The sequence below is a fragment of the Leptosomus discolor genome, chromosome 3 (assembly GCF_034619465.1).
Source record: "Leptosomus discolor isolate bLepDis1 chromosome 3, bLepDis1.hap2, whole genome shotgun sequence".
In the NCBI taxonomy this organism is placed as follows: Eukaryota; Metazoa; Chordata; class Aves; order Leptosomiformes; family Leptosomidae; genus Leptosomus; species Leptosomus discolor.
This window is the reverse complement of record NC_141393.1, coordinates 44,509,931-44,535,237: the sequence shown is the minus strand read 5'-3', so window position 1 is coordinate 44,535,237 and position 25,307 is coordinate 44,509,931. Positions and strand designations below refer to the sequence as shown.

At 43.8% G+C, this 25,307-nt stretch overlaps 2 protein-coding genes across 5 annotated transcripts; one reads left to right on the top strand and one right to left on the bottom strand.

Moving 5' to 3' along the window:
• On the bottom strand, positions 1-21,544 carry ATG13 (autophagy related 13). Of its 4 annotated transcripts, XM_086462373.1 has the most exons (18): positions 21,520-21,544; positions 15,362-15,443; positions 14,446-14,526; positions 13,666-13,785; positions 13,192-13,238; positions 12,502-12,642; positions 11,410-11,450; positions 10,776-10,872; positions 10,326-10,424; positions 9,496-9,586; positions 7,021-7,119; positions 5,823-5,933; positions 4,570-4,703; positions 3,234-3,351; positions 2,284-2,361; positions 1,863-1,979; positions 1,302-1,430; positions 1-91 (listed from the first exon to the last, which is right to left on the bottom strand). In XM_086462373.1, the coding sequence occupies exons 2-18, from the start codon at positions 15,428-15,430 to the stop codon at positions 14-16; spliced, it is 1,650 nt and encodes a 549-aa protein (XP_086318499.1). In that variant the 5' UTR covers positions 15,431-15,443; positions 21,520-21,544; the 3' UTR covers positions 1-13. The 4 variants fall into 4 exon arrangements, with proteins under 4 accessions (XP_086318499.1, XP_086318500.1, XP_086318501.1 ...); XM_086462374.1 differs by lacking the exons at positions 5,823-5,933; positions 7,021-7,119; XM_086462375.1 differs by lacking the exons at positions 2,284-2,361; positions 5,823-5,933; positions 7,021-7,119.
• A 691-nt stretch (positions 21,545-22,235) lies between these two features.
• HARBI1 (harbinger transposase derived 1) lies at positions 22,236-24,847 on the top strand. Its single transcript, XM_086463180.1, has 3 exons — positions 22,236-22,273; positions 22,777-23,508; positions 24,091-24,847. Exons 2-3 carry the CDS (start codon positions 22,839-22,841, stop codon positions 24,465-24,467), a joined length of 1,047 nt encoding a protein of 348 aa, XP_086319306.1. The 5' UTR covers positions 22,236-22,273; positions 22,777-22,838; the 3' UTR covers positions 24,468-24,847.
• The last annotated feature ends 460 nt before the right edge of the window (positions 24,848-25,307 follow it).

The following is a 25,307-nucleotide window of genomic DNA, read 5'->3' as shown; positions in this document are numbered from 1 at the left end:
CTGGAAAACAGCTTCACTGCAAGGTTTCTACAAAGGCATCAAACTCTTTGACGTTTTTCTCGTGGACTGCCAGCTTCTCTGGTAACGAGTCCTGGAAGGGTAAAGAAGGGTGCAGGTCAGGGCTCATTCACAGCCAATAAAAGGAACCTTTAAATACACACTCAAAGGTAAAAATTCTGTTTTTGAATCAGGCACCCCCCTGTCCACTGCTCCAGGTTTCCTATCCCATGTGCGCAAAACCAGGAGTCCTCTGGCAGCATCCAGCAAGTGACCCCGAGAAGGGCATTCTGCTCAGAGAGTGTTTGTTCTGCAGAAACAGTAGGTGCACTGGGGCCTTGCCTTGTGCAATTCCTGCCACCAGCTGCAGCACATGAACCTGCTCATGTCACTGCTTTCATCAAGTCACTTGCAGCTCTTAGCCTTTGGTATTCATTTTTCCCCACAGTATGTTACATTGTTGGCATGCAATCCCAATACAGCACTCAACCAGACATGACTTTCACCAGCCACACCGGGATTTTACCTCTGCTCAGACTGTAAGATCAGGCCTAGTTTGCCACTAAGTCTGACACGCCAGAGGCAGGATTAGTTTTGGCGGTTTCAGTGACAGCCACAGCGAGCATGCAGCAGCAGCTTCCAGCTTGAAGATAAACACAGCAGTTTCGCTGTGTTTTGCATTTGTGAGGGACCCCCTTTGGGCAGGGTCTCTCTTCTGAGGACTACAGGAAAGACATGGACCTGTTGGAGCAGGTCCAGAGGAGGGCCACAAAAATGGTCAGAGGGATGGAAAACCTCTCCTTTCAGGAAAGGCTGAGAGAGTTGGGGTTGTTCAGCCTGGAGAAGAAAAGGCTCTGGGGAGACCTTAGAGTGGCCTTCCAGTGCTTAAAGGGGGATTATAAGAAAGATGGGGGACAGACTGTTGCGATAGGACAAGGGGTAATGGTTTTTAATGAAAAGAGGGTAGATTCAGACTAGATATAGAAGACTTTTACTTTTTTTTTTTTTTTTTACGATGATGGTGGTGAAACACTGGAACTGGCACAGGCTGCCCAGAGAGGTGGTAGATGCCCCGTCCCTGGAAACATTCAGGTCAGGCTGGACAGGGCTCTGAGCAACCTGGTCTAGTTGAAGATGTCCTTGCTCAGTTGCAGGGGGGTTGGACTAGATGACCTTTAAGGGTCGCTTCCAGCCCAAACTATTCTATGACCCCTATGAAGACACAACTTTTTTCAAACTAGGAATAGGGAGAGCATTATAAAGTATATATGATTCCCACAAACAGAAATTTTAGAGTTCCATACCAAATCCTCTGCCATGGACTGTGCTCCAATGTCAATGGAGAGACTGCTGAGTTGAGGGGGGTTCTGAAACTCACGGTAAAATGTCCCCAGGTCCATTGGAAGAATGTCATCTTTCGAAAATGCTGGTTTCTAGAATCAAAGATACTGCTGTTAATTCCCATTCACTACCCTTTTGCCATAATCTCATCACTTGCTATCTGTAAACCTCTTGGCATTACAACTGTTGCTGCAATAATGCAGATTAAGTAACTGAAGAACAGCCAAGATCTGTGCTTGTCTGAGCACTTGGAAGAGAGCATTTCTTTGGAACCTGGCTCCTTTAGGCATTAGAGAGAGGACCCCAAGCCCAGGTGTTGGTAGGGAACTGAAAGATTATTTAATTTGTAGCTGTTGGTTCTGAGTATCAGTGTCTTTGCAGTTTCCGGACTGTCAAGCTCTAGTTTGGAAGTGTGAATCATGGGTCTTTTCCACCCACATTGAAAACTACTCTTACATCATCTGCCATTGTGAAGCCCATCTAAGATGCAGGTGTTATGTGAGAGCACTGATGAGGGCACTTACAAAGTCAATCATAACGAAGTCATCATGGGTGTTCCCTGTGCTGCTGCCACTGGAGCCCTCTGAGTGTAAGCTGCCTTGTAGAGGAGATTCAGTTTCTGGGGAGTCAGGAGGGTTCACCTGCCCAAGAAATCAAAGACGGTGAGTACTGAGCTTCTGATCATGTCTGTCTGTATTTGGACAGTGTGGGAGCAGTTAGGAAGTTGGATAACAAACACATGCTACAGCAGGGGCCACAAACACATGCTGCTATTCGCATGTCTAGAGAGCCCAAGACTCAACAGGGGAGATTTCTTGAAACCAAACAAAACTGAATAACTAGTTCTCTGCTCAAAAACCAAAGTGTATTCAAGGTAGGGAATAGCATGGATGTTGCATAAGGGATGCTGAGAAGGCACATATTATACGTCTGGAAGAGGCTTACCATGGGGTCGTTATCTTCCAGCTCAACATTCTTGGGAGCAAACATGGCAAAAGGAATGTCTAAGTTGGCCATGGTCACCTGAGGAGATTCAGCAAACAGAATTTCACTAAGATGCTCTGCTTACCCAGCACAGAAAAGGGTATTGGAAGTCTTGGTCATGCCTGCTAAAAATTGCCCAAGATCACATCAGCTGTTAGGCAGGAGGCTGACAACCTCATTTAAAAGGCATGAAATAGAGAGATTGTACTCAGCTGACCTAATGCAGATACATATCCTGAGGTGGGATTGCTTTTATATATCTTGTATGATATAGGCAAGGATTAACGAACTGCTACAAATTCAAACAATTCACCTTCATCCATCCAGAAGGCCTAGAAGAGCAGCCCTAGGAATTGGGCAGATCTCTAAGCTGCCCTAGCTGAGCTTAAATGCTTGCTTACTAGTGATTTCATAGAATCATAGAACAGTCTCGGTTCAAAGAGACCTTCAAGATCATCGAGTCCAACCTTTGTCCTAGCTCTATCAACACCACTAAACCACGTCCCTAAGTACAACATCTACCCCTCTCTTGAACACCTCCAGGGATGGAGAATCATTTTGGCTGATGAACTGGTCTACTGCATATCCTTCAAGGAAGGGAGGCTTGCTACCAGCTTCCCCCAGTTTATGAACCTCGGGTAGCGGCCAATCACTGTGAGACCCAGGTGGAGTATCAAGTCTTCCATGCCCAAATAGGGTGTTGGCAAAGTGGGGCAAATTCAATGGCTGTCATATCCCAAGAGGCTTTTATGAAAAACAAGCCTATGACAAGACCTTGCAGGGAAATGCATCAGGCAGGAATACATGCCAGGGCTCCCCTAGCATTGGGGTGTTTTTTGCTCCTCTGCAGAGGAACAGATGGGAGAAGCAGGGTATTGCAGTGCCCTCTGAGAAAATCTACTGCTAGTTACCTGGTTAATGGGTTTGTTGACAAAAGCTCCCACCTTCCGGATAAAGATAGTCTCCAAAAGGTCATGGGGGGAGCCACACTTCCCTTCACTGCTGTTTGATACTGTTTCTGTGTCCTCGCTGGGGGAGAGAAATAGACTGATTAGTGACTCACGGCACAAACAATATAGACAAATCACACGCTTTACAAGACTCCTTCATTTTCCTGGGTTTACTCCTAGTATTGGAAGAAGGATAACAGAAATCTCTGTCCCTGTACCATACCTTCCTCCTCAGTCATCAGTGCAAAAGGGGAGCATGACACCTGTAGAATCAGATTTTTGTTTAAAGCTGGACGACAACTATTTAGTTGAATGAAAAGTTGCTGCCAACTGAAATTGGCTTTTCTTTTTGGAGATGGACTTTTAACTTCAGAATGTGCACATTCACAGCAATTTCTGTTTATCACTATTATTTTTTCAGTAATATACTTGTTACAGATCTGTCAGATGGCGAGGGCAAGAACCAGAATTGTATCTGTCACTTAGGTTACAAAGGCAGCCATCTAATTTATCACAACAGCCACTGCAAGTATGATTAATTCACGGCACGGCTATTAGTTATTTCTATGACCTGTTTCTTTTTTTCCTACCACAGGTATTCAGAACTTTAAAACAAATAAAAAAAATGGTTGAGTCTTCTGGCAACAGGATTACTTAGATGGCATACCCAGGAAAGTGCTAGTGTAACTATGATTTTTGGTTTCTTCACAGCAAAATCCCTTCTTAAGATATTTGACTGAGAACTACATGATCCCAAGAGAGAGTTCAGAAGAAATAAACATGGCAACAAAAAAAAAAAAAAAAGAATTAATTAGCTGAGAAGGAGGTGATTTAGGACAGTTTGAGGCAGCATTGTTTCCTTTTAAGTAACTTTGTGCCTAAAGTTTCTTAATAAAATAGCAAAGAGATTTGCAGTAACTACAACTGTATTTGAAAACAATTCACATTAAGTCTCTGAAGAATTTAAGACTCGCTTGTGAACTTACTTAATCTTTTGTTTCAAAATCAGCAAAAACAGTAGAGAGATTAAACAAGATAAAATTGAAAATAAAGTTAAAGTTGACATAATAGAAGTTGCATGGGTGTTACAGTGACTAGCAGATGTAAGTAGATGAGAGATATCATTCTTTGGAGAAAGGCTGAAAAAGCCCCAGAGAAAGCTGCCAGTTGTTTTGGGGGATGGAAAGACAGTAGTTACACCTCAAACAATAGATAACAAGGGGAAAACAAAAAGTTTTATCTGAACAGAATTATAAATGGGCTGCCACAGGTGGTGGATCATCTAAAACCAACCTACCTACTAGAAGGAGTAGCTGCAGAATAGTGAACGCCATCCAGTGGGGTGCACATCCTCTCTTGGTCAGCTTGAGTGCCATGTGCTGGCTGGCTAGGAACTGGGGGAACTCCCCCCTCTTTGCCTGGACCAATACACTGAGATGGAGAGGAACAGTCAAGGTAGAGATCTCAAAATCAGGCCAACGCCATGGTGCAATACAGAACAGATTCCGTCATACTGGGACTAAGTTGTGGGGTTTTTGGCATACAACTGGGCTCTAGCCCCCATAAGGCTGACAGAGGTGTCAAGCAGAAGGTGATCACCACGATACAAACTTTTTTATTCCCTTCCGACTCCACTCTTCTCCACTTCAGGCCTGTTTTACACTGCAGAGCTCTGGCCATAGGTCCTCTGCTTCAAGAAGAGGAGTGAGGGGAGAAAGAAATCATATCCTCTTGGTACAACCTTATTGCTCTGTACAGCTTCTTGAGGAGGGCAAGTGGAGAGGGAGGTGCTGATCTCTTCTCCCTGGTATCCAGTGCCAGGATGCATGGGAGCGGTTCAAAGCTGCACCAGGGGAGGTTTAGACTGGACATTAGGACGCATTTCTTTACCAAGAGGGTGGCCAAACACTGGAAGAGCCTTCCTAGAGAGATGGTTGATGCCCCAAGCCTGTCAGTGTTTAAGAGGCATTTGGACAATGCCCTCAATAACATGCTTTAACTTGGTCAGCCCTGAATTGGTCAGGCAGTTGGACTAGATGATCCTTGTAGGTCTCTTACGACTGAAAGAGTTTATTCTCTTCTATTCCACCATCACCGTGTCAGCAAAAACTCTGGTGTAGCAGCAACATCACAGGCAGAAAAAGACTTCTGTCAACTTTGCTTATTTGTCTGATGAATGGATGCAAATATGCCAATACGGATGATCAGTGTATCCTGTGTCTAGGCTACAGTGCTATGCTTGGACAGCGACAGGGGCAGCAGCTCCGTAAGCCAAAGTTTGGAATCACTGACATGCTGATGCAGGCAAACAGGTCTGCTCCCCTGGCGTAGCTTTTCCACGTGACCCCTACCCCAGTAAAATCAGTAATGCTGAGGAGCTAATTCCAGCTCCTGTGTTAAGTTGTGCTTTCTCTATATTTACCTGATATTCTTTTCACCCCTGACAGACAGGATACCAATGCATGCACTAGTTTCAAGACCTCTCTTAGATGTACGTGTGACACAAACGGTCGCAATACCAGCCACGCTCGTTCTACCCTCTACAAGTACCTGATGAGGGTGTGCAGCATTCAAGCCACCAGCAAAGAGCACAGGACACCCCATGTCAGCTGATCCAACTCCCAGGGCAGCAGGCTGATAGGAAAGACGAGAGCTGGAAAGCTAAGAAAGAAGAGAAAAAACAAGAAGGGCAAAGGGAGAGGAAAGAGGAAGGGGAAGAGGAATGCCCCACAGTCTGAATAATCATCAGTCACTGAAGAAGGAAAAGTCAGAGGCACAGCACAGCATTTCAGGCTGGCAGAAGGATGCTAAATTTTCATTGGAATCAATAATGAAGGTTATTACTCCAAAAAGCTCTTATTGCAGGGGACTAAGTCTGGGCCTTGACAAGAAAACAAGACTGGTTTCCTACACACATAGGAGGAGGCTGTGCAAGGTATGACTGACATCCAGTCACAGGGAAGCTCTGCTCTACAGGCCTGTTTCGCATACTGGAAAAAGCATGACTGCCATCATTAACCTACTGTTTAGTACTTTTTCCCCACAGCAACTGCATTATCAACTGTTTGAACCCATCCCCAGTGCACATTAAAACAGCTGATCTTCAAGGCCTGTTCAAATAGCTTTCAGCCAAAGAATACAAAGTCCTATAAATGTGCTAGGCAAAGAGAATTGGGAAGCTAACCCTTGTGAGATTGCTTTAGGAATGAAGTGCTGGAAGCAGGGATACCCAGAAGTTCCTTACACACCCCAGGCAGAAATCTAGCTGGTCTGGTTAAATAAAACTTTCCTGGTTTAGCTTGCTTGACCTCAAGAGGAACACTTCTTTCAGAGCTCTGTGTGTGATATTCCAGCAGTGCCAACACTGACATCATTTACAGGGGTCTAAATGATGAACAGCACTTTTACTTAAATGAGGCTAGTTAAGCTGAATGGAGCACTAATGACTATGCAGGTTCTAGGGACACTGGCTGTTAAGAGAAAACGCTCAGCACTTGCTACTTGTGTCTTTCACTAGATCCTTGCAACAGCTGTTGTTTATTTAGGGGTGCTTGTCCTGTCTTTGGGATACCTTAATCTGCAAAGGCATTTAAGCAGCCAGTCTAAATAACGTGCCTGGCCCATTTTGGGTTCACCAGCCTTTCCCATGCACAACAAACCTTCCACATTGTCGAATCTGTACTTTCCAGTGTCCTGCAATGCCAGAACTGTATCTAGCCATGTATAGCATATTCTATTGACAACTCACTTGATGTGAAAAGGCCAGTCCCATCACTGGGACCTTCAAGGTGTCCGTCACCACAGGAGGAGGGGTCTGAAAATGTGCCTTTGTGACAGTAAAAACAGACTGTGCAGAGACACAGACACACGGAGGAAACAAGGAAAAGAGAGAGAGGGGGAGAGAGAAAGAGAGAGAGAAGGACTTCAGAGAAGAACTATGAAGAGTTGGATGAACTGAATGCTAGTGAAGAGGTTTTGGCTGCAGCAGCCACACCTACACATAGAGCAGAAGTCTCAGTATTGCCAGAAGCACATTCATTTTGTAAAGAATTGACTGTTTTCCAATCCCAGTGAACCACTCAACACAGGTAGTATCTTAGACTTCAGTGAACACTGACACAAAGTAACTGCCAGAGATTCTGTTCCACAGCTAATTAGAACTGGTACCAGCCAATTAGCAAGAAGGTGGCATTTTTTCAGAACGTACCAATTACATGCATTTCAATACTCTCCATCCATCCATACCCCTAATCTTCCAGCATTCTGAGGGACCACAGCTTGGCAGGTTCTGTGCTGCACACTTAGAATAAAGGGGACCCAGACTAAGATGCAATTCAAACACATTGATGTGAAGAGAGAACTCTATCAACAGAAATGATGCTCTAGAAGTAAACACTGTCTCACAGAGGGTACTAATGCAAAAAGGGCGATCCAAACCTGGTTCAGCCCCACACCTTCTCCCAGTCATTTTCCTACCAACAGTTTTCAGTTTTAGGAAAGCCTCATTTCTGGGTACTACCCATAGCCAGACTTTCTCCTGAATTCTGAGCTACTCCACAACACACAGAGACATGCTATGCAAGTTCTCATGGAGAAGGGAACACCTATTCCTTTGTATCATGCAGGTTAGGCCTCATTTCGACTGGGAAGGCAGGCAGAGATTTGCACAATTTGCCCACAGAACCTCACAGTTCCTAGTATTTTCCTAGACATTAAATTGTATATAGAAAGCCAGAGAAAGAAATTAGCTTTTTTTCTCCCCCTTCTAATTTACTTTAGAGGCCACTTTGCCAAGACAGCCTTACAATTCTAACTGTGGTAACAAAGATTGGCAGTTGCTTTATAAATAAGCGCACAGCAATATGGCAACTATGAGCCACAGGAAAAGTAAGAAAGTAGGCTCGTACTTAATGTGAATCCTTAAGGTTCATCTGATTTCATAAAGCTTTTCCCCTCAGTGACAGCAAAGCTTCATGTCCCCTGGGGAAATGTCAACTTCAATGTATTTACATACACTATTACTGTTAAGTAACACTGTCACAAGCTGGAAATTTCCTTACGAAATCTTTTGCATTTAACCCATTTTGTGAAAAGGCTGGACACAACTCAGCCACAAACTCATCTCCTGAGCTGTGTATTGCAGGATAAGAAAAGCTTTATTCCATCAGACTTACTGTGAGTGCTGGCTGATTTGAGCAGCTCAGCATTGCCTGATGCCCTGTCACCGAAAGTCCACTTGGCACAAAAATGCTTCCTAAGAAAAGCTCATTTCTAGCTCATTCATACAGTAGAATACATTCTCCTATACCAGTCATACTAATTCCTCTGAAGCAGTGGAAAGACCCATAGCAAATTCTTTCAGTTTGGAACAGCATTCCAATTATACTTCATTCTATGTTTCAAATCGACATGAAAAGAGATTTAGAGTCTTTAGATTGTCTTTGAAGATCAGTAGAGCCATCTGCTTGCCTGGACAACAAGGCAGGACATTCCTGAATATTTAAAGCTATAGGACAACTGCAAATCTGGCCAAGTCTTCAAAATACAGAATTGTGGAGTCAGGTATATAAGGACAGTAAAAGAAGAAGGAATTGGAGTTTCTGGGTTTTGATATTCAGAAGGAAATCCTTATCTATTTATCTTAAAATTGAAACTTAAATTAAATTTGCATGGGTAGATGGAAGTACACACTATTAAGTCCCTAGTTCAATACTATGACCCAATTTGTTTGCTGATACTTATTCCTGCTGCCCCAACTATTTTTAGATGGTCCAACCAATATGGCTTTTGTCTTCTTCCTGCTTTTCCATGCTGCGATGCAGAAAATACAACTGTGCTATAAGCATTTTCCTGATATTTCAGTGTTTCTTTCTCAAGGTCAGTCTCTTACCTCTACTCATGCTGCCTGGCATCAATCGCTTGAATTCCTTTTCTTGAAGTATTGGTACACTGCTATCCTTTTCAAGCACATCTCAGCCCAGCTACAAGAGTAGGCTCTTTCAATCTTTCTCAGTAATTCAGTCTTTCTAGACCCCTAGCATTTTGTTGAAATTAGTATCTAACTAGGTTTTACTCAGAGCATAATGATATAAATAACCCACACGTTAAATTTTAATTAGCAGCGGGAGGCTGCCTGTTTGCACAGTAGTTGATGTAGGAGTATACACACTACCCTAACAGTGATTGTTCTGTCTAGGAGTAAAAAGACACTGGTTTCTCTTACCTGAGATGGAGGAGAGGTGGAAAAAGATGTGGTACACACTTCTTGGGAGTCTTCGACTGAGGGGTATACTGCACCATTGTCTTCACCAGCTCTAAAGCAGCAAGAAAGAAAAGCTTTCTAACTGGAAATAGTCCTTAAAACAAACAAATAGTAAAACACACTGGGACAAACACTGCAGGGAGGTTGAGAGTATTTGGGCGGAGTTGAAAGGAGAATTATGAAGGGCTCTCATTTACTTGGCAGAACTGAGGAAAACAAGGTATGAATACTTTAATTTTCCCCAGGTGCTCCTCTTCTACCCTAGATAGAAACACTTCCCTCTGTTTATCTTAACTAAAGGTTTTGTTATATCAGCTATGCTACTGGCTTTGGTGTTTACAAAACCACTGTCAAATACCACCACTGGTCCCAATTTGAGTGCCCTCACATGCGTTTTAGAGAAGACAAACCTCTCATCTACAAAGAGAAATTAAACTCGTATCTTTCTCCCATGGAAATATCTGGGGATGCATGCCTCTGGACACGTAGTTCTACAGCAGGATTAACTGTTACACTTTCAAATTCCCAAATGCAGACGAGGTTAAACATCCTTTGTGTCCAAGCGGTTCTGTAAAGAATTTGGGAAAATACTGGGGCTTGCTGCACTCAGTCTTCTAGATGTGAGCAGAAAAATATCACCCTTGTTCATATGCTCAACCATGTCAATATGATTGACATTAATCCTCTAGTCTGCCTTCCCATGCAGGCAGCAAATAATGGAAAAGGCTCTGTATTTGGACTTAATTGATGCCTTCACCATGGCCCATGACTTCAACTCAGTACTTCCTCACCTGTAATTGCAGGGATGCATGGGTGAAGAGCTGGGATAGGGACGGTCCACAAAATGATCAATGATAATCCCCATGATAGGAGGGGTCCTCTCAAACTGCCTGCAAGGCAACAAGCAATCATGTTACTGGCTTTTTCTCTCTACTCTTATCCCAATTCATGGTACCCTCAGAGAAAACCCTTGTGTCTGTTAATGGGACCAGAGTATCTTTACAATTCAGCCTTGCAACTCCAAGCACGCATCAACAATTCAGAGTCCTAGAGTCTGGCTCAGGGCTACACAAATATTCCTCTTGCTGCAAGACTTATGCATGAGAGAGAGTATTCTCCATGAAGGAGAATCTCAGCAGGAAGAGAGAAGCAAAAAGGGAAAGATTTAGGGGCTCATAGTATGAGGGGTTTAATAGTACATTATTTATAAAACAGTTTCTGGCATGATCACATTTTCTCACCTGGTTGACATGAAAGCAAGGTTGATTCTGTAGGCACAAGACAAAGTGATGGTGCCCACTGGGGTACCCACTGTCCCAACACGGACTGTCTGGAAACCTATAAGGTTAAGGAATTATTATCAGTGTCACTGATTATTTATGTTTCATACTTTTCTGTTCTGAGTTACATTGTATTATTTCTATAGTGTTTCTCTTATTCCTTGCAATCTGAACTCCAAAGACACACATAGAACCCATTACAAAACAGCAGCACTAGGTTGCCTTGTTGGCAGGCTTCACCTACAAGACTTCTCATGTTGCTTCCTATCTTGGCCTAAAATATTGCTCTGAAGTGCTACTTGTTCCTGAGTAGATCATGATCTCCTTCACCAGTCCTACCCCTTATCAACATACTGCCATATTCTTTTTCAGTTTTGGATCACTGGAGTCAAAATGGCAAATCACCCTAGATTTTGTCAAAGTACCATGATTATACCTGTCACCTTATGACACGACCCTTCACTGGTAGATCCAGATAAAAAGCATATGTAAACCTCGGACTTAATTTTCTTTATGGCACTTAAGAATAGCAATAAATGGCTAGGCAGTGTGGAAAACAGTTCTACTCTAGTTTGTGTGTATTGCCTAACCATACCTTCACCCAAGCCACTCAGCTGTACTTCACCAAAATATATCCTGCAGGAAAAGGAAAAAAGAAAAGCTATTAGGTTCATTTGGGACATAAGGCTATACATATCGTTATTCCTTATTTACTTTTATGAGTTGAAAGGCTGCAACTACCTTTCCTCTTTAGGAAAAAAAAAAAAAAAAAAGAAGTGGCTAGAATGCCCATCTCAAAAAAACCTTCCAGCTATTTCATAGGAAGACATGTCATGTAAAAATAAAAAGGAAGAAAAACGTTAGTCTCATCAGAAATTTCTCTTTAAGCTTTTTAAGACTCTGTGGCAAGTCTACAGTTCAGAGTAAAACTGTGAGGTGATATAAACTTCAGGTCAGAGTCTAAAAGCAGATACTCATCACACAACATAAAAGATTAACTGTGCTGTAAAGAGACCTGCTTTTAAGTATATGCCAAACGAGCAACGAAGGCAAAAATGAAGAAATGGCTGGGATCTCTTTTTAAGTTCTCAGCTGTGCAAATGATAACAAACCTGAGATTTAGAACCATCTAAATTAGCTACGCAAACATGTCAAAGACTTTTCTTAAAGCCAAAACCAAAGACTGGAAGATGATAACCATGCACAAGCCAGTCAGATGTGACAGGCTAAAGAGAGTGGAACTCGGGATGAGTAAACTGCAAGAACTACAGGAAGTGGAGCTGAGGATGCACCTTTAAAATGGAATAGCAGGAGAGAGTCTGAATCTATACTGCAAAAGTACGCATTGCAGTTATGTGCAATTTATCAAATACAAGGCCAGATACTGAACAACTGGATGCTAATAAGCAATTTAATGGGTGCTCGCATGCAGAACTTTTGTACTCATCACGGTAGGCAGACAACAATACTTCACAGCCTGTGCTCAGTTTTTCTTTCAATGGCTCAGATGGAGGCTATAAGATGATACATAGCCCCAAGTTCTCTTCTGTCACTGATCAGTAGTAGTTAAATCCAAATAATTTTAATTTATCAGTCATCCCTTTTTACCACATTGATAGCTGCATGGTGCAAGTCTAGAGTCTCTGCTGTTTATATTTCAAGTGGGGAATTTCATACTCTGCTTTACCTGTACAATATTACATATTCATGGCCTTGTTTTCTTGAGAGTCTGTAGGCTGGAGTTACCCTGGTTATAGCAAGCAAAGACTTCAGCAATAGAGACAGCCTGTTGTATACGGTGTATGAAACTTTGATTTCTTTGTCACACCTACAGAACACAAAGGAAAAAAATTAGTCTTTTGTTCCCAAGTAAGTTGTTTGGTTTTGTTTGTTTGTTTGTTTGTTTTTAATCAAAATTAGTCTGGGCCATTGTTTAATGTCAACTTTATTGCCAAAATGATAAAATAAAGCCCCGGTGTGGCTATCTGTTATTGACCAACCAGGTAAAAGCCCTACTTCAATCTAGTCACCTGTTGTAGAAGTAATTCCTGAAAAATGCCATGCAGCCTTCTACTAGACAGGAACATCTTTTCAGTATTAAAAACATTTGTCATTACTGAGTACATGAATTCTTGTATCTGAGAAAGCATACTAGTTGCAACGGAAGAATGAAGAGGGAATAAAATCACTAGTTTATTTTCTTGACACCAATATTAACCAGTTTGACTGCTTCACCGGACAAAGAGGGGACTTCCCTCTGATGTGTCCCAGGCCACACAGCCAATATGTGCTCATTCATCACTGTGGATTGTGCAGTCTTCCCCATTTCATCAGCTAAAACAAACACACACAAAGAAAGTGTGAAGAATGCACTTACTTTTCATTCATTTCTAGACACCAGATTTCCAGCTCCATGGAGTCCCCCTGGATCAGAGAAAGGATGGCAAACAAAGGCTCATTTCAGAACACAAACCTTTTCACACCTCATTAGCCACACCTCTCAATGAAGATGTTTCTCCTGGCTCCCACTTTCTTGTAATGCAACAATAGAAAATGGTGCACTGGAAGTCTCACTGCACAATCAGATCACTGAGAGAATACCTTCTTCAGAACGGCTAAGTTCTTCATGGTCTAAGAAACTAAATTTTGCTGCTCTATCATTTCTGTGTTTGGTCTCAGATACTTGCAGTGAATTCCTTCTGTTAAACAATATATTTCTTTTCACTAGCATACTACCTAACTCCATAAATGAAGGTATTTTCACATTGTCTTGAACTAAAGGGCAGGAGTTCTGGTAGGTGACTTACAATTCAAGTAAAAAAAATGGCATCTATTTTGACTCAGTTCTCACCTCTGAGGTTTTGAGAGATATCTCCACACACATAGACCGTCCAACAGCAGGCAGTTGTCCTGCCAGGGCTTTCTTTGCTTCATGAGTAACCTCCGGTATATCTTTGATTGCCAAATTGAACTGCAGAATGAAAGAGATGATTCAGTTTTTATATTTCTTTGAAAAACTGCCTAATGATACAATACAGATAGACTTGTAGACCCATATATAACATACTAGGTCAGTATCCACTGAAATATTCATGAAACAGAAAATTCCCATATGAGCTCAGGCTTTTCACATTTGCAAACATTTCCTTGACTGACAATTCAAATGTGCTTCTTGATCCTGCCATAAAAATCATGGTCCTTTTCCCTCACTCGAGTCCTATCTTCACCCACAGACCATCCCGAGTCTCTTCAATTTTAATAAAGCCCATTACTAAAAAGTCCTAAATTGCAGGGTTGCAAACTTCTGACAGAAAAGAACTCACCACCCCACCCCCAGAAGATCTTGGAAATGTGCCTTAGCTGGCAGGAGTTGTGGAGAGGTATCATTTATATCTCTGCTCTAATCAGCCCAGAGTGACATGTTGCATGTGAACAACAACAAACTCCCCCCCCAAAACACACCACCAATGAACATAACTGAATATAGCACTTATTCTATGAAGTTATTATAGTCTGCACAAGACTATAACAACTACATTGCCTTCACAAAACACACACATATGCATGCACACACACACAAAAAAACCCCAAACCAACAGCTATGGAGTTGCTTTAAAAACCATGACTTTACCCAGTCAGAGCCCGTTGGGGAGGATGATGATCGGGTACAGATTTTCTCTCCAAGTCGGGCCTGGACAATTACTTGTACCGTCTGGAATAGAAAGCAAAAGATACAAACACATGTTTTCAGCTCAGCAGAGCCCTCAGTTCAGAACCCAAGCTAGACAAATTCCAAGTAAAAAAATAAAAGGGCTGACCAGGATGTAGAGAAGCAGTTTGTTACACTAATCTTCAGGTCTAATCAATTTAAATTAGTACATATAACAGGTAAATATATTTCAGACAGAAAATAATTTTAAGCTGACCTTTCTCTGTAATAACATGAAGTGACTAAGGCAATTTTGCCATCAGGAGTTGCACAGTGTTCAGTAATACTGAAACAAAATTTACAACTATATCTTGAACCTGGACACCTAATCGAAAGTCAAATGAATCTGTATACTTACAACATAGCCGCTGTCAAAGTATCCACTTGCACTCGTACTCAGTGAGGCCAAATTTTATAATTGTGTATCAACATAATTCAAAAGAGCATTCTGGTATTACTGCTTTTAGATGCAACATAAAAACTTAAGATAGACTGAAAAGAAAGAGTGGAGTCCGACAGAAGATGCTACCTAACAGCCGGATGGTTAGATGTGTTGACAGAAGCCCAAAGCCGACAGAGGTGTGAAATGCCTGTAACTGATTCTACAGCAGGACACTTCTGGGGGAAGGAAGAGGTTTTGAAGGTAGAAAAAGGGGGAAAAGATGTTTTTCTAGTTATTCTCAGGAATCTTCTAAATTTGACATCAGCTTTTCTTGCTTTGGTTTTTAGCAAAACCAAAAAAATCCCACAAACCCCAACCTTGTTAATCTAGCCACAACAAGTATGTTTTTTCTTAAACAAGAAAGAAGAAGCATTTGCCCATAGGAGAAAAAGTTACCTTTAAAGCAAAAAATTTGATGAACTTGTCCAGGTCCTTCCTGTCCTGGGAACTGAGATCAGTGTCCATTGCATATGGGAATCTGAAATACAGTACAGGCATGGGAATGAAATCTTCCTTCAGGTTTCTGTTTGGATTTCAATATTTCAAAATATTTTGCCACTAGAAGTTACCTCAAAAGAAATTACAAGCACCAATGGTCTCTGCCTCTCAAAATCCTAATATGCTAAAAACTCTGTGGGGTAAGTGCAAGTTATAAACGCACATGGATAGTTTATCTGGTCAGTGCAATAGGTACTAGAAAAGAAACAAGAAAGGGAGCTCACAATTAAAACTGGGTACACATTCTTCAATTTTGCTAACTTAATTTAAAAAAAAAAAAAACAACAACCAAAAAACCCAAAACCCACAAAAAAATACAACAACAAAAAACCCACAACAAAACACAAACCCCCAAACACCCCAACACCACACTGACTTGATTCTATACCAAGCTATCCATCAGAGATGGCAGTCTCTGCTTCAGAAATAATATATTTTTCAGTTACCAGCACTGGTCAAAACCAAGCCACATTGTTATCTTGAGACTGAAATTCTAAAAACAGTATTCCAGAAGATACTGAAATCTATACAAATCACTGCTGGAACAGGCTACATTGCTTCTTTACCTCCAACAAATAGCACTTGCAGTAAACTTGTACAGCTACAAATTTACCTACAACCAACTGAAAAGATACATTTTTCCAAAGGGATGGACCAAAATTCTGTGATCACTTCTCTTGAAAGCCTTGACAACAAATACTTAGTTCCCACGTTCACACTGCCTTGTTTTTCAAAATACAATTGTTTCTAGCAATACAATGAACTTGCACAGCGCCTGAAGTGAGGCAGGCCAAGGCACTAATCAGGTTTCTGCCATCATCATGTCACACAGTCTGGGATAAATCACAATTTTTCTGTCTCTCAGTTTCTTCACATTTAAGTTAATAATCATATAGAGACCATGGGGAGGAACGCCTTAATCAGCAGTAATTGTACTTTTTGCTGGTAAGCTTTCAAAGTATTAATTCACTCTTAATTCCTGTTGCTGTTTTTGTTTTGAGACAGCTAATTACCCTAAAGCAGCTTGTCAAACATCACGTATTTACGGAACGCATTGCTCATCACAGAAACGTTGGCAGTCTAAGGTCAGTGAGCATGAGGCAGCTGCCATGCAGAAGGTTACTCTACTCAGTGAGTAACTCTACTTTGGTCTTTAAGCAAAGACTGAACTTGCAGCAAGGTACACTACTTACACAAATTAAAGATTAGCAGGACAAAGGGGCTGTTCATACAGAAAATCTCATACAATCATAGAATCATAGAATGCATTGGGCTGGAAGGGACCCCCAATGGTCATCTAGTCCAACCCCACCTGCAGTGAGCAGGGACATCTTTAGCTAGTGCAGGTTGCCCAGAGCCCCATCAAGCCTGATCTTGAATGTCTCCAGGGATGGGGCCTCCACCACCTCTCTGGGCAAACTGTTCCAGTGCTTTACCACCCTTACGGTAAAGAACTTCGTCCTAAAACCATTGCCCCTTGTCCTATTGCTATGTGCCCTTGTAAACAGTCTCTCCCCAGCTTTCCTGTAGGCCCCCCTCAGGTGCCGGAAGGCCGCTACAAGGTCTCCCTGGAGCCTTCTCTTTTCCAGGCTGAACAACCCCAACTCTCTCAGCCTGTCCTCACAGGGGAGGTGCTCCAGCCCCATGATCATTTTTGTGGCCTCCTCTGGACCCGCTCCAACAGGTCCATGTCCTTCTTGTATTGAGGGCTCCAGAGCTGGACGCAGTACTCCGTAATCTTTAATAACTGAGCATGTCTATTTAAAATATCACACTTAATAGCAGTAAATGCCTATTTTAAGTAATGCTTTAGGAGCATCATCCAAGAAGGACTGCCAGATAACAGTACTGCAATTTATAGAGCATTTTATGAAGAAGAGTGCTACTTTCTCAACGACTCGATAAAAAGGAAGCTGGACATCTAATATGGCTGAAAGTTCCTAGTCTACATTCATACTGCATCTCCTATGCTGTACTGTTCTAATTACAAATTATAATTAAATTTGAGAACTAACACCACAAGCAATTCAACATTAGATGCATTATCAAATTATCCTTTGGATATTTTAACCTCCTCATCAGAAGTATTATACTTTCTTTCCCTTGCCTTTACCTCCACTAGGCAGAGATTACAGATCTTTTCTACTGGGAGGGAGGAATCCAAAAGCAACTCAGCACTTAAAGTGCTAGATGTTTAATTGATGCAGCACTTCAACTTAAAAAAAAAAATAAATTTTTAGTATAGACACTTCCCACTACAAAAAAATGCATGAGAACGACTGGTTATTATTCTTTTGACTTAACTAAGTAAAGCACTGTAAGAGTTGAGGGGACCAGAGGTCTACAACAAAACCTGGCTGATATGAGTAATAAAATACTGCATTAAAAAACCACATATTTTTCTCAGCAAAGAGAATGCTGACATTTAAATATCAAAAGAAATCAAATTAGCTTTTAATGTGAAAAGAAGTGAGAGGGCATTTCTATGCAACCCCCAGAGAAAGGTGCATAGAACTATATATCCTGATGTTCCAGGAGAGCTGTCAAAGCACCTCCATTTGCCCTATGCACCTGGAAAATAATTCTGGTATTGACTATTGCTAGACATTTGGGAACTAATGGAAGGCGTAAGGCTCACTGGTCTGTTAGGAAACAAAACAAAGCAGATCATCAGCATGGTTCTCTGTGCAGTATAGGAATTAGTTTTAATGACTATACACCCAAACATCTCTATAGAGAGGAGAGAAACAGCCACCAGAGCCATGTCTTAGATTCAGGGTTCAAAGCATGAGAGCTTCATGGTTTTACCCTACTCCAGCAGAACTGGGATTCTTCCTGCAAGATCTTAATCAATCTGTAACATTCATGAAACATTTGGAGATTCATACTCTTACCTCTCAAGCTCCAAATGCCAGCAACAGTTGACTCACCACAGCCTAAAGTAGAGCAGAAAGTATGAGGCAAGGTTTCCTGTCAGGAATCTGTAATTTCAGGGGGAAACTGGGACATTGGAACTCAGCTCCTGACATGTCTAAGGGCTGTCATCTGATGACCACCATGTCCTCATTTTTGCAGGAGGGCCTCTGGTGATTACCTGAGATCTGCTAAGGCTTAGGACAGTGTTCACCTTTAGAATCATTCTTGATAAGAGTCAAGATGGGCCTAGAATTACAGAAAACATTTTATTTACAAAAATGCCTCAGTACCCTCAGGTTAGCTGCCTGAACAGGAAGGAATTTCTTTAAATTTAGCTACACCAAACTCATTCAACTTCTTAGGTACTGTAGGTTGCAATGCCACCACAGCTCCTTGCTAAGCACCAGTATCTGGGCATATGCTCAGGGAAGATGCTGTCTAATTTTACACTGAGTAACAACTAGAAGGAAATAACATTTCGTCTAGGTTAGAAACCCACAGATGACTGATTCCCTCTCAATCAAGTAACCCCTTAAGTAAACTGATACCACACTGCTTTAGCCTTACACATAGGCTGCTCACAGGTTAAAAACAAGCATCTTGGCCACACGGCTTTTTGCTTTGTTTCCCTCTTCCTGGAATACCCATTTTCATACTATTGCCTTTATTTATATGCCTTTGTCTCCACTTTCTTCTACACAGAAATGCCAGAGACAGATGTTCAAAGAACTGCCACATGTGGCTCTTTTGACTTACTCTTTCACACAGCATTATGAGGCAGAGAAGAATACTAGACTTACCCAAGTTTAACATTTAAGCATTGTGCCTTATACACTCTACTGGTGCTTACACTCTCATTCTCCAAGGAGAAGGACACATCAGTGTGAGCTAATAGCACCCTATTTGCATGATGCAATGAACTGCAAGAGCCCTTCCCTTCATGCCTTGGTACAGTCCAGAGAAACTACAGCTACCAGCATGCCATGCTCCAGTCTGGCAGCAGCAGGCCCGCTGCCTGCAGATACCTGTAACCCGGACAACCAAGAGGGACACAGTAACAGTTGTGAATAGTTGCATTACAGTACATTTTTCATAGGTCGGAATTTAGCGTCTATGTCAGTTTGACACTCACATGCATAAACAGGAAAGGAGCAGAAGCACCTGACACATACCAGGCATTATTACTGCTGCTGGGGAAAGTGTATACAGGCTGCTTCCATCACCTCCCTCTGAGATTTCACTCAGAGTCATGGCTGCTAAAACTTAAAGTCACCGTGCCTTCCTTTCAAATAGATATTTGCCAGCGCAAAATAATTACTCATGGTTCCTATCCCAGAGAGAAATTAAAAAGACCAGAGGGAAGGAACAAGAAGGACTGTCGTTGCAGGGAGAGGGCTGTGGACAGCTCACATCCCAGCTGTATGTTCCCAGTCACCTGACTGTACCCCCCAGACCGGGCTCCTTGTCCCTTCCAGAGCTTCTTTGTTAATACAGGATGCAAATCCAATCTCTGAGGATATTCTACATGAAGCCCCAGAAAAGCCTCATTGAATCATGAAGGTAAACAAGAAGCACAGGGAACTTTCGGAAGCTTTTAATAGAGTGCCTTTGATAAACAAGCTTGGTTGCCAAGAAAGCTTTCCTAGAACATCTCCTTCAATAAGCAAGAAACTTCACTGCAAGCAGGTATTTTGAGCACATTAATAAGCAACTATAAAAAGATCCCCATAAAGACAGTGCTTTGTTTCAGGACTAGGCCTACAAGTCAAACTCCAGTATTCTACAATTACTTAAAATTAATGTACCTTTCGGCTTCTTAGTAGGTTAGTCAGAAATCTGAGGAGAGAGAGGGAACAGTTCTAAATTTTAAGGTGTGCCATTCTCACTCTTTAGAGTTCATGGATTTTTTAAAGAGAAGACTAGATTCTAGCAGAAAAACTGTTTCACATAATACAAATATTCTGATGAAATCAAAGGCTCCACATTCACTATATGGTTTTCACTGATAAAGAGGCAATTTTTCCTGATGATCAAGAAACAGATTTACTTCATAACCAACAAATTACTTCCCATCTTACGAAATCTCTTACTAAAGCCAACACTGCCAGCTCCACTGTCTTAAAACCAAAATTAAGTAATTCCTGTTGACCGGCAGTTACGTTCTGTACTTCCCTAAGGTCTAAAAATGGTGTCAGTTCAAAGGTCCACCCTCTCGTTTTGTTTGTCAGCCAAAGTATACAGACTAAACCAGAATCTGCTGCTATGTACCCTGTACTACAACCACCAATATAACCACAACGTCTCAACTTCTGTGTGAATACACATTCAGAAAAGTTGAGATTATACAATACTATTCAAGCAAAATAAGGTGACCCTGTATGATCCTTCTAATACAGCCTGGCTCATCTGAATGACTTATTTCTTGCCACAGGAAGAAGGGTTCCACCAGTTCAGGCCACTCCTGCAATAAATTGGAGATGCTCTACACTTAATTTGCATAGCCAACTAATTTTCAGCTAAGGCAGTAATTTACCATGCTTTTCCTCCTTACAATGTGCCTAGTCAAACCACTTTTGAGATTTGTAAGCAGGTAGTTTCTAGGCTTAGTCCAAAGTGTCCCTTTTCTACCTGTTCACTGATACGGAAGGTATCTCTGCTCCCACCATATCTATGGGAATGACTCTGGCAGTGCCCTAAGAGCCACAGTTCTACCAGGAAAGAGAGATGTGATGATCTGTAAACGCCTGATCTTTCCTAACAGACAGCAAACTCACATGTTGCAGGAAAACTACACCACGGACCGCAGGGTCCGAAGTTCCACTATTTCTAACAGCTTCTGAAGCATTTTGATTTTAAAAGACACCACTCGGAGAGATTTCAGCGGGCCACATCCTTCCCAGTCTCCGCTGACAGCCACTAGCCGAAAAAAAGAAAGCACAGCCGCAGCGCCGATACGGCTGCAGCAAACCCCTCTAGCGAGCAGCGAAGCGAAAGTAAAACGGAGGCACGAAGCCGCAGCCAAAGGCTCAAGCCTCTCGTCCCGATCCCCTCCCCTCGAAGAGCCGCCTGCAGGCTCCCGGAGCTCCCACCCGCTGCGCGGCCCTTCCCCGGCCCCAGGACCGCCGGCCCGGCCCCGGTACCTGCACGGGGGCGGCAGTGCTAGCAGCGCAGCAGCTCATCCCGCGCGGAGGCCCGGCTGCCCGAGGGGTGCGGGGTGCCCACTGCCCCGCTCCCCCGCCGTGTCTCGGGGTCTTCTCAGCGCCCCGCCCGGGTACAGGGGGGATCCCCACGGCCCCGGCCCGCTATCGGCACCTCCAAGCCCCAGGGGCCCCGCGGTCGCCCTGGGGCTCCAGCCGGCGCCCCTCCTCCTCCTTCTCTGCCGCCTTCTCCTTGGTCCCGGGTCCCGGACCCCGGCGCCCGGGCCGGCGGGGGTCTCGCAGCCAGCCGGCTCTGCGGCGGCTCGCTACGGGCGTCAGCACTTGTCGAGGTGCGGGGCCACCAGCGGGGGTCGGGCTGCCGCTACCCTCAGAGCCGCGGCCTGCGCGGCACCGCCGCCGTCGCCGCCGCTGTTTGTTTTCATCCGCTGCGGGCGGGCGGGGGGCAGGGAAGGAGGGAGGTGCCTGGGTGTCCGCGGCGGCACTTTCCACACCGAGCCCCCGCCGCCGCCGCTCCCCGCCCACCCGCGCCGCACCGGGCCGGCAGGGGAGGTAGCCGGGGCCGAGATAAGAGGGGCAGCGTCCGCCGCCGCTCCCGTTGGGAACCCCTTGCTGTGCCGAATCTGCCACGGCAAACGTGGGGCCCTCGGCGGGGTGGCGGTAACGGCGCCGCCCGCCGTGGGGGCCGGAACGCGGCGGCCGCAGGCTTCTCGGCGGCGGGGGACCGCTTGGCAGTCTGGTAAGGGCCGGGTCGGCGCCCGGCTGGGGTGGCGGGCCGAGCGCTGCCGGAGAGGTCGCTTCGCTGCCCCTCAGCGCGCAGGGGCGTCCGGCAATGGCGGGGCTCGCCGGGCCCGTTTCACCCGCCTGGTAGCAGCGCGGCGGGGGGAGACCCTCGGCCATCGGCGGTTCGTGTCTCTGCCGTTCCGCGTCTGAACGTGGCCGGGTCGGCGGTGGCTGGGGACGGTTCCCAAGCCGGGCAGCGGGATGCTGTGGTGCGCTAGCTCCCTCCCTGTCACGGGAAGTAAATTCCTGTCAGCGGCAGGTCCCCCTCCCGCTGGCAGGGCTGGAGAGGTGGCAGCTCCGCAGTGAGCCCTCCTGCTTCGACCCCCGGGTTTTTAAAAGCGGGTACAAAGCAGTAAAAAGATTTGCTGGATAACCTGGGTAAAAGGGAAATGGTAACAGAGTCTGAAAGGCTGACCAGTAAAAACCGTTCTGAGTTTCCTTCCCCTTTGCTTTATGCAGGTGAAGGCTCTGGGAAAGCTCCCTAACGAGGGAGTCCCAGAGGACGCCCCTGGCCGTTAGCCATGGCCGTACCTATTGCAGTTCTTGACTGCGACCTCTTGCTCTATGGCCGCGGACACAGGACTTTGGATCGTTTCAAGCTGGAGGATGTCACGGATGAGTATCTAGTATCCACATACGGCTTTCCCCGACAGTTCATTTACTACCTGGTGGATCTCCTGGGAGCCAGTCTCTCTCGCCCTACGCAGCGGTCCAGGGCCATCAGTCCAGAGACACAGATACTTGCTGCATTGGGTTTCTATACCTCTGGCTCCTTCCAGACTCGCATGGGCGATGCTATTGGCATTAGTCAAGCCTCCATGAGCCGCTGCGTTGCCAATGTAACTGAAGCATTGGTGGAAAGAGCCTCACAGTTTATTCACTTTCCTGAGGATGAAGCTACTGTGCAGAGCCTGAAAGATGACTTTTATGGGCTGGCAGGCATGCCGGGAGTGCTGGGGGTGGTTGACTGCACCCACGTGGCAATCAAAGCGCCAAATGCTGAGGACCTGTCCTATGTAAACCGAAAGGGTCTCCATTCTCTGAACTGCCTGATGGTGTGTGATGCCAGAGGAGTCCTCCTGAGTGCGGAAACGCACTGGCCAGGCAGCCTGCCTGACTGCAGGGTGTTACAGCAAGCAGCCCTTACAAGCCAGTTTGAAACTGAGCTACATAAAGATGGCTGGCTACTTGGTAAGTCAATTTTTCATTGTTGTTTTCTGCGGAAAGTCTATTATATATTGGCTCCTTATTGAGTCTAGAGTCTCTGGGTGCAAGTGATATGTTTACTTTTGATTGCTTTCCTGCAAATTCCTTGAGATTTGCGATTCAGTTTGGACCATCCTTCTCTTAGAAGTCTAGAACAGTAACCTCCAATCTGTGTTTTATACAGTCTGATTATTGTGTGTATTAGTTTAACTTTGTTCTGCTAAAAGATTGTTTTCCATATCTGACACCTTCCTAAGCTGAATTTTTAATTCTATGTAGGGTCCTAGTCCAGCTCTCTTTCACTGTATTATGCAGTAAATGAATTCTCTTAACTCTTCAGCGTTCTTCCAGGATTTCCCTGTGTAAAACTGAACGCCTTTATTTTGTTGTTTGTCACATTTTTAAACCTGAGTTGTCATTGCTCTTTCATGCTTTCTCATGCCTTTGTTTTAGCCAGAGAAATAAGTTATTCTGTATCTGCAGTACCAGAAAACTAAGGGTCAAGAGCTGAAATCTGTGGTTAACTGTAGGTATGTAACCTGTCCTCCTCCTCTCCATTGCTAACAGGTGACAGCTCCTTCTTTCTCCGAACGTGGTTGATGACCCCTCTGCATATCCCTGAGACACCTGCTGAGTATCGTTACAACATGGCGCATTCTGCCACTCACAATGTCATTGAGCGGACGTTCAGAACCATTCGGTCACGTTTCCGCTGCCTGGATGGGTCCAAAGGCTCCTTGCAATACTCTCCAGAGAAATCCAGCCACATCATTCTGGCCTGCTGTGTGCTCCATAACATCTCCCTGGAACACGGGCTGGATGTGTGGTCTTTGCCAGCCACAGAACACATGGAGCAACCGGAAGAAGAGTATGAGCAAATGGAATCAATGGACTCAGAAGCCTGTCGTATTCGTCAGGAGCTTTTACTTACTCATTTTAGCTAATATTGTGACAGGGAAGGCTTCTAATGGTTCCTCTGGGAAGATACACAGAGCAAATAGGCCCCTTCCTCCTCTTTAAGTCTGTAAAGACTAAGCAGATGTGAGACAAGGAGAAATTTTACTCTTCATTTCAGGTGGAATTCTGAACTTCTCTCAGCCTCTCCAGAGATGCAGTTTAATTGCTGAATTTTTGCTGTTGTGATGCTTAGAGACTCTCCTTTCACCATACTTAGAGAACAATGACTAATATGAGATCAGTGGAGAAACTTGTGAAATTGTCTGATAATTGTGAAAAGTCTGTAAGTCTTGCACTGTTTTACAAAGCAACAATTCTATGCCACTTTGTAACCCAATGTTCACAGAGATAAATCACTTGACACAGATGTGGGTATCTCTAGGTTTGCTTTGTTTACAACTCAGAGTTGGGCCAACTCCCCAAATGTATGGCAACTGAATTCCAAGTCCTTGCAGGTTTTATAGCTCTTCTTTATCAATACACAGAGTCCAAAGTCTTTGTAGATCTTCACTCAACCTTTCAGTTTTTCGTATTCATCACTTAAGTCCACTCACAATCCCCTTATTCAGCTGGGTTTGTCTTTTCTGGTTCCAATTCTTGTTTTCAGTTTTGGGTCATCATCTACAAAATTATCTTTTCTAGTAGTCCTGTATGGTTACAATTCTGAGAACTTCATACATCAAGTACTTACAAGGCACAAAGTTATTTAAGACTTAAGCAATAAGTAAAATTCAAACAATCCTAATTCTAATCTTATTTCTGTATACTTAGCACACCTGTTATTAATTAATATCACTGTTATTTTTCTTTTATTTTCCTACATGATC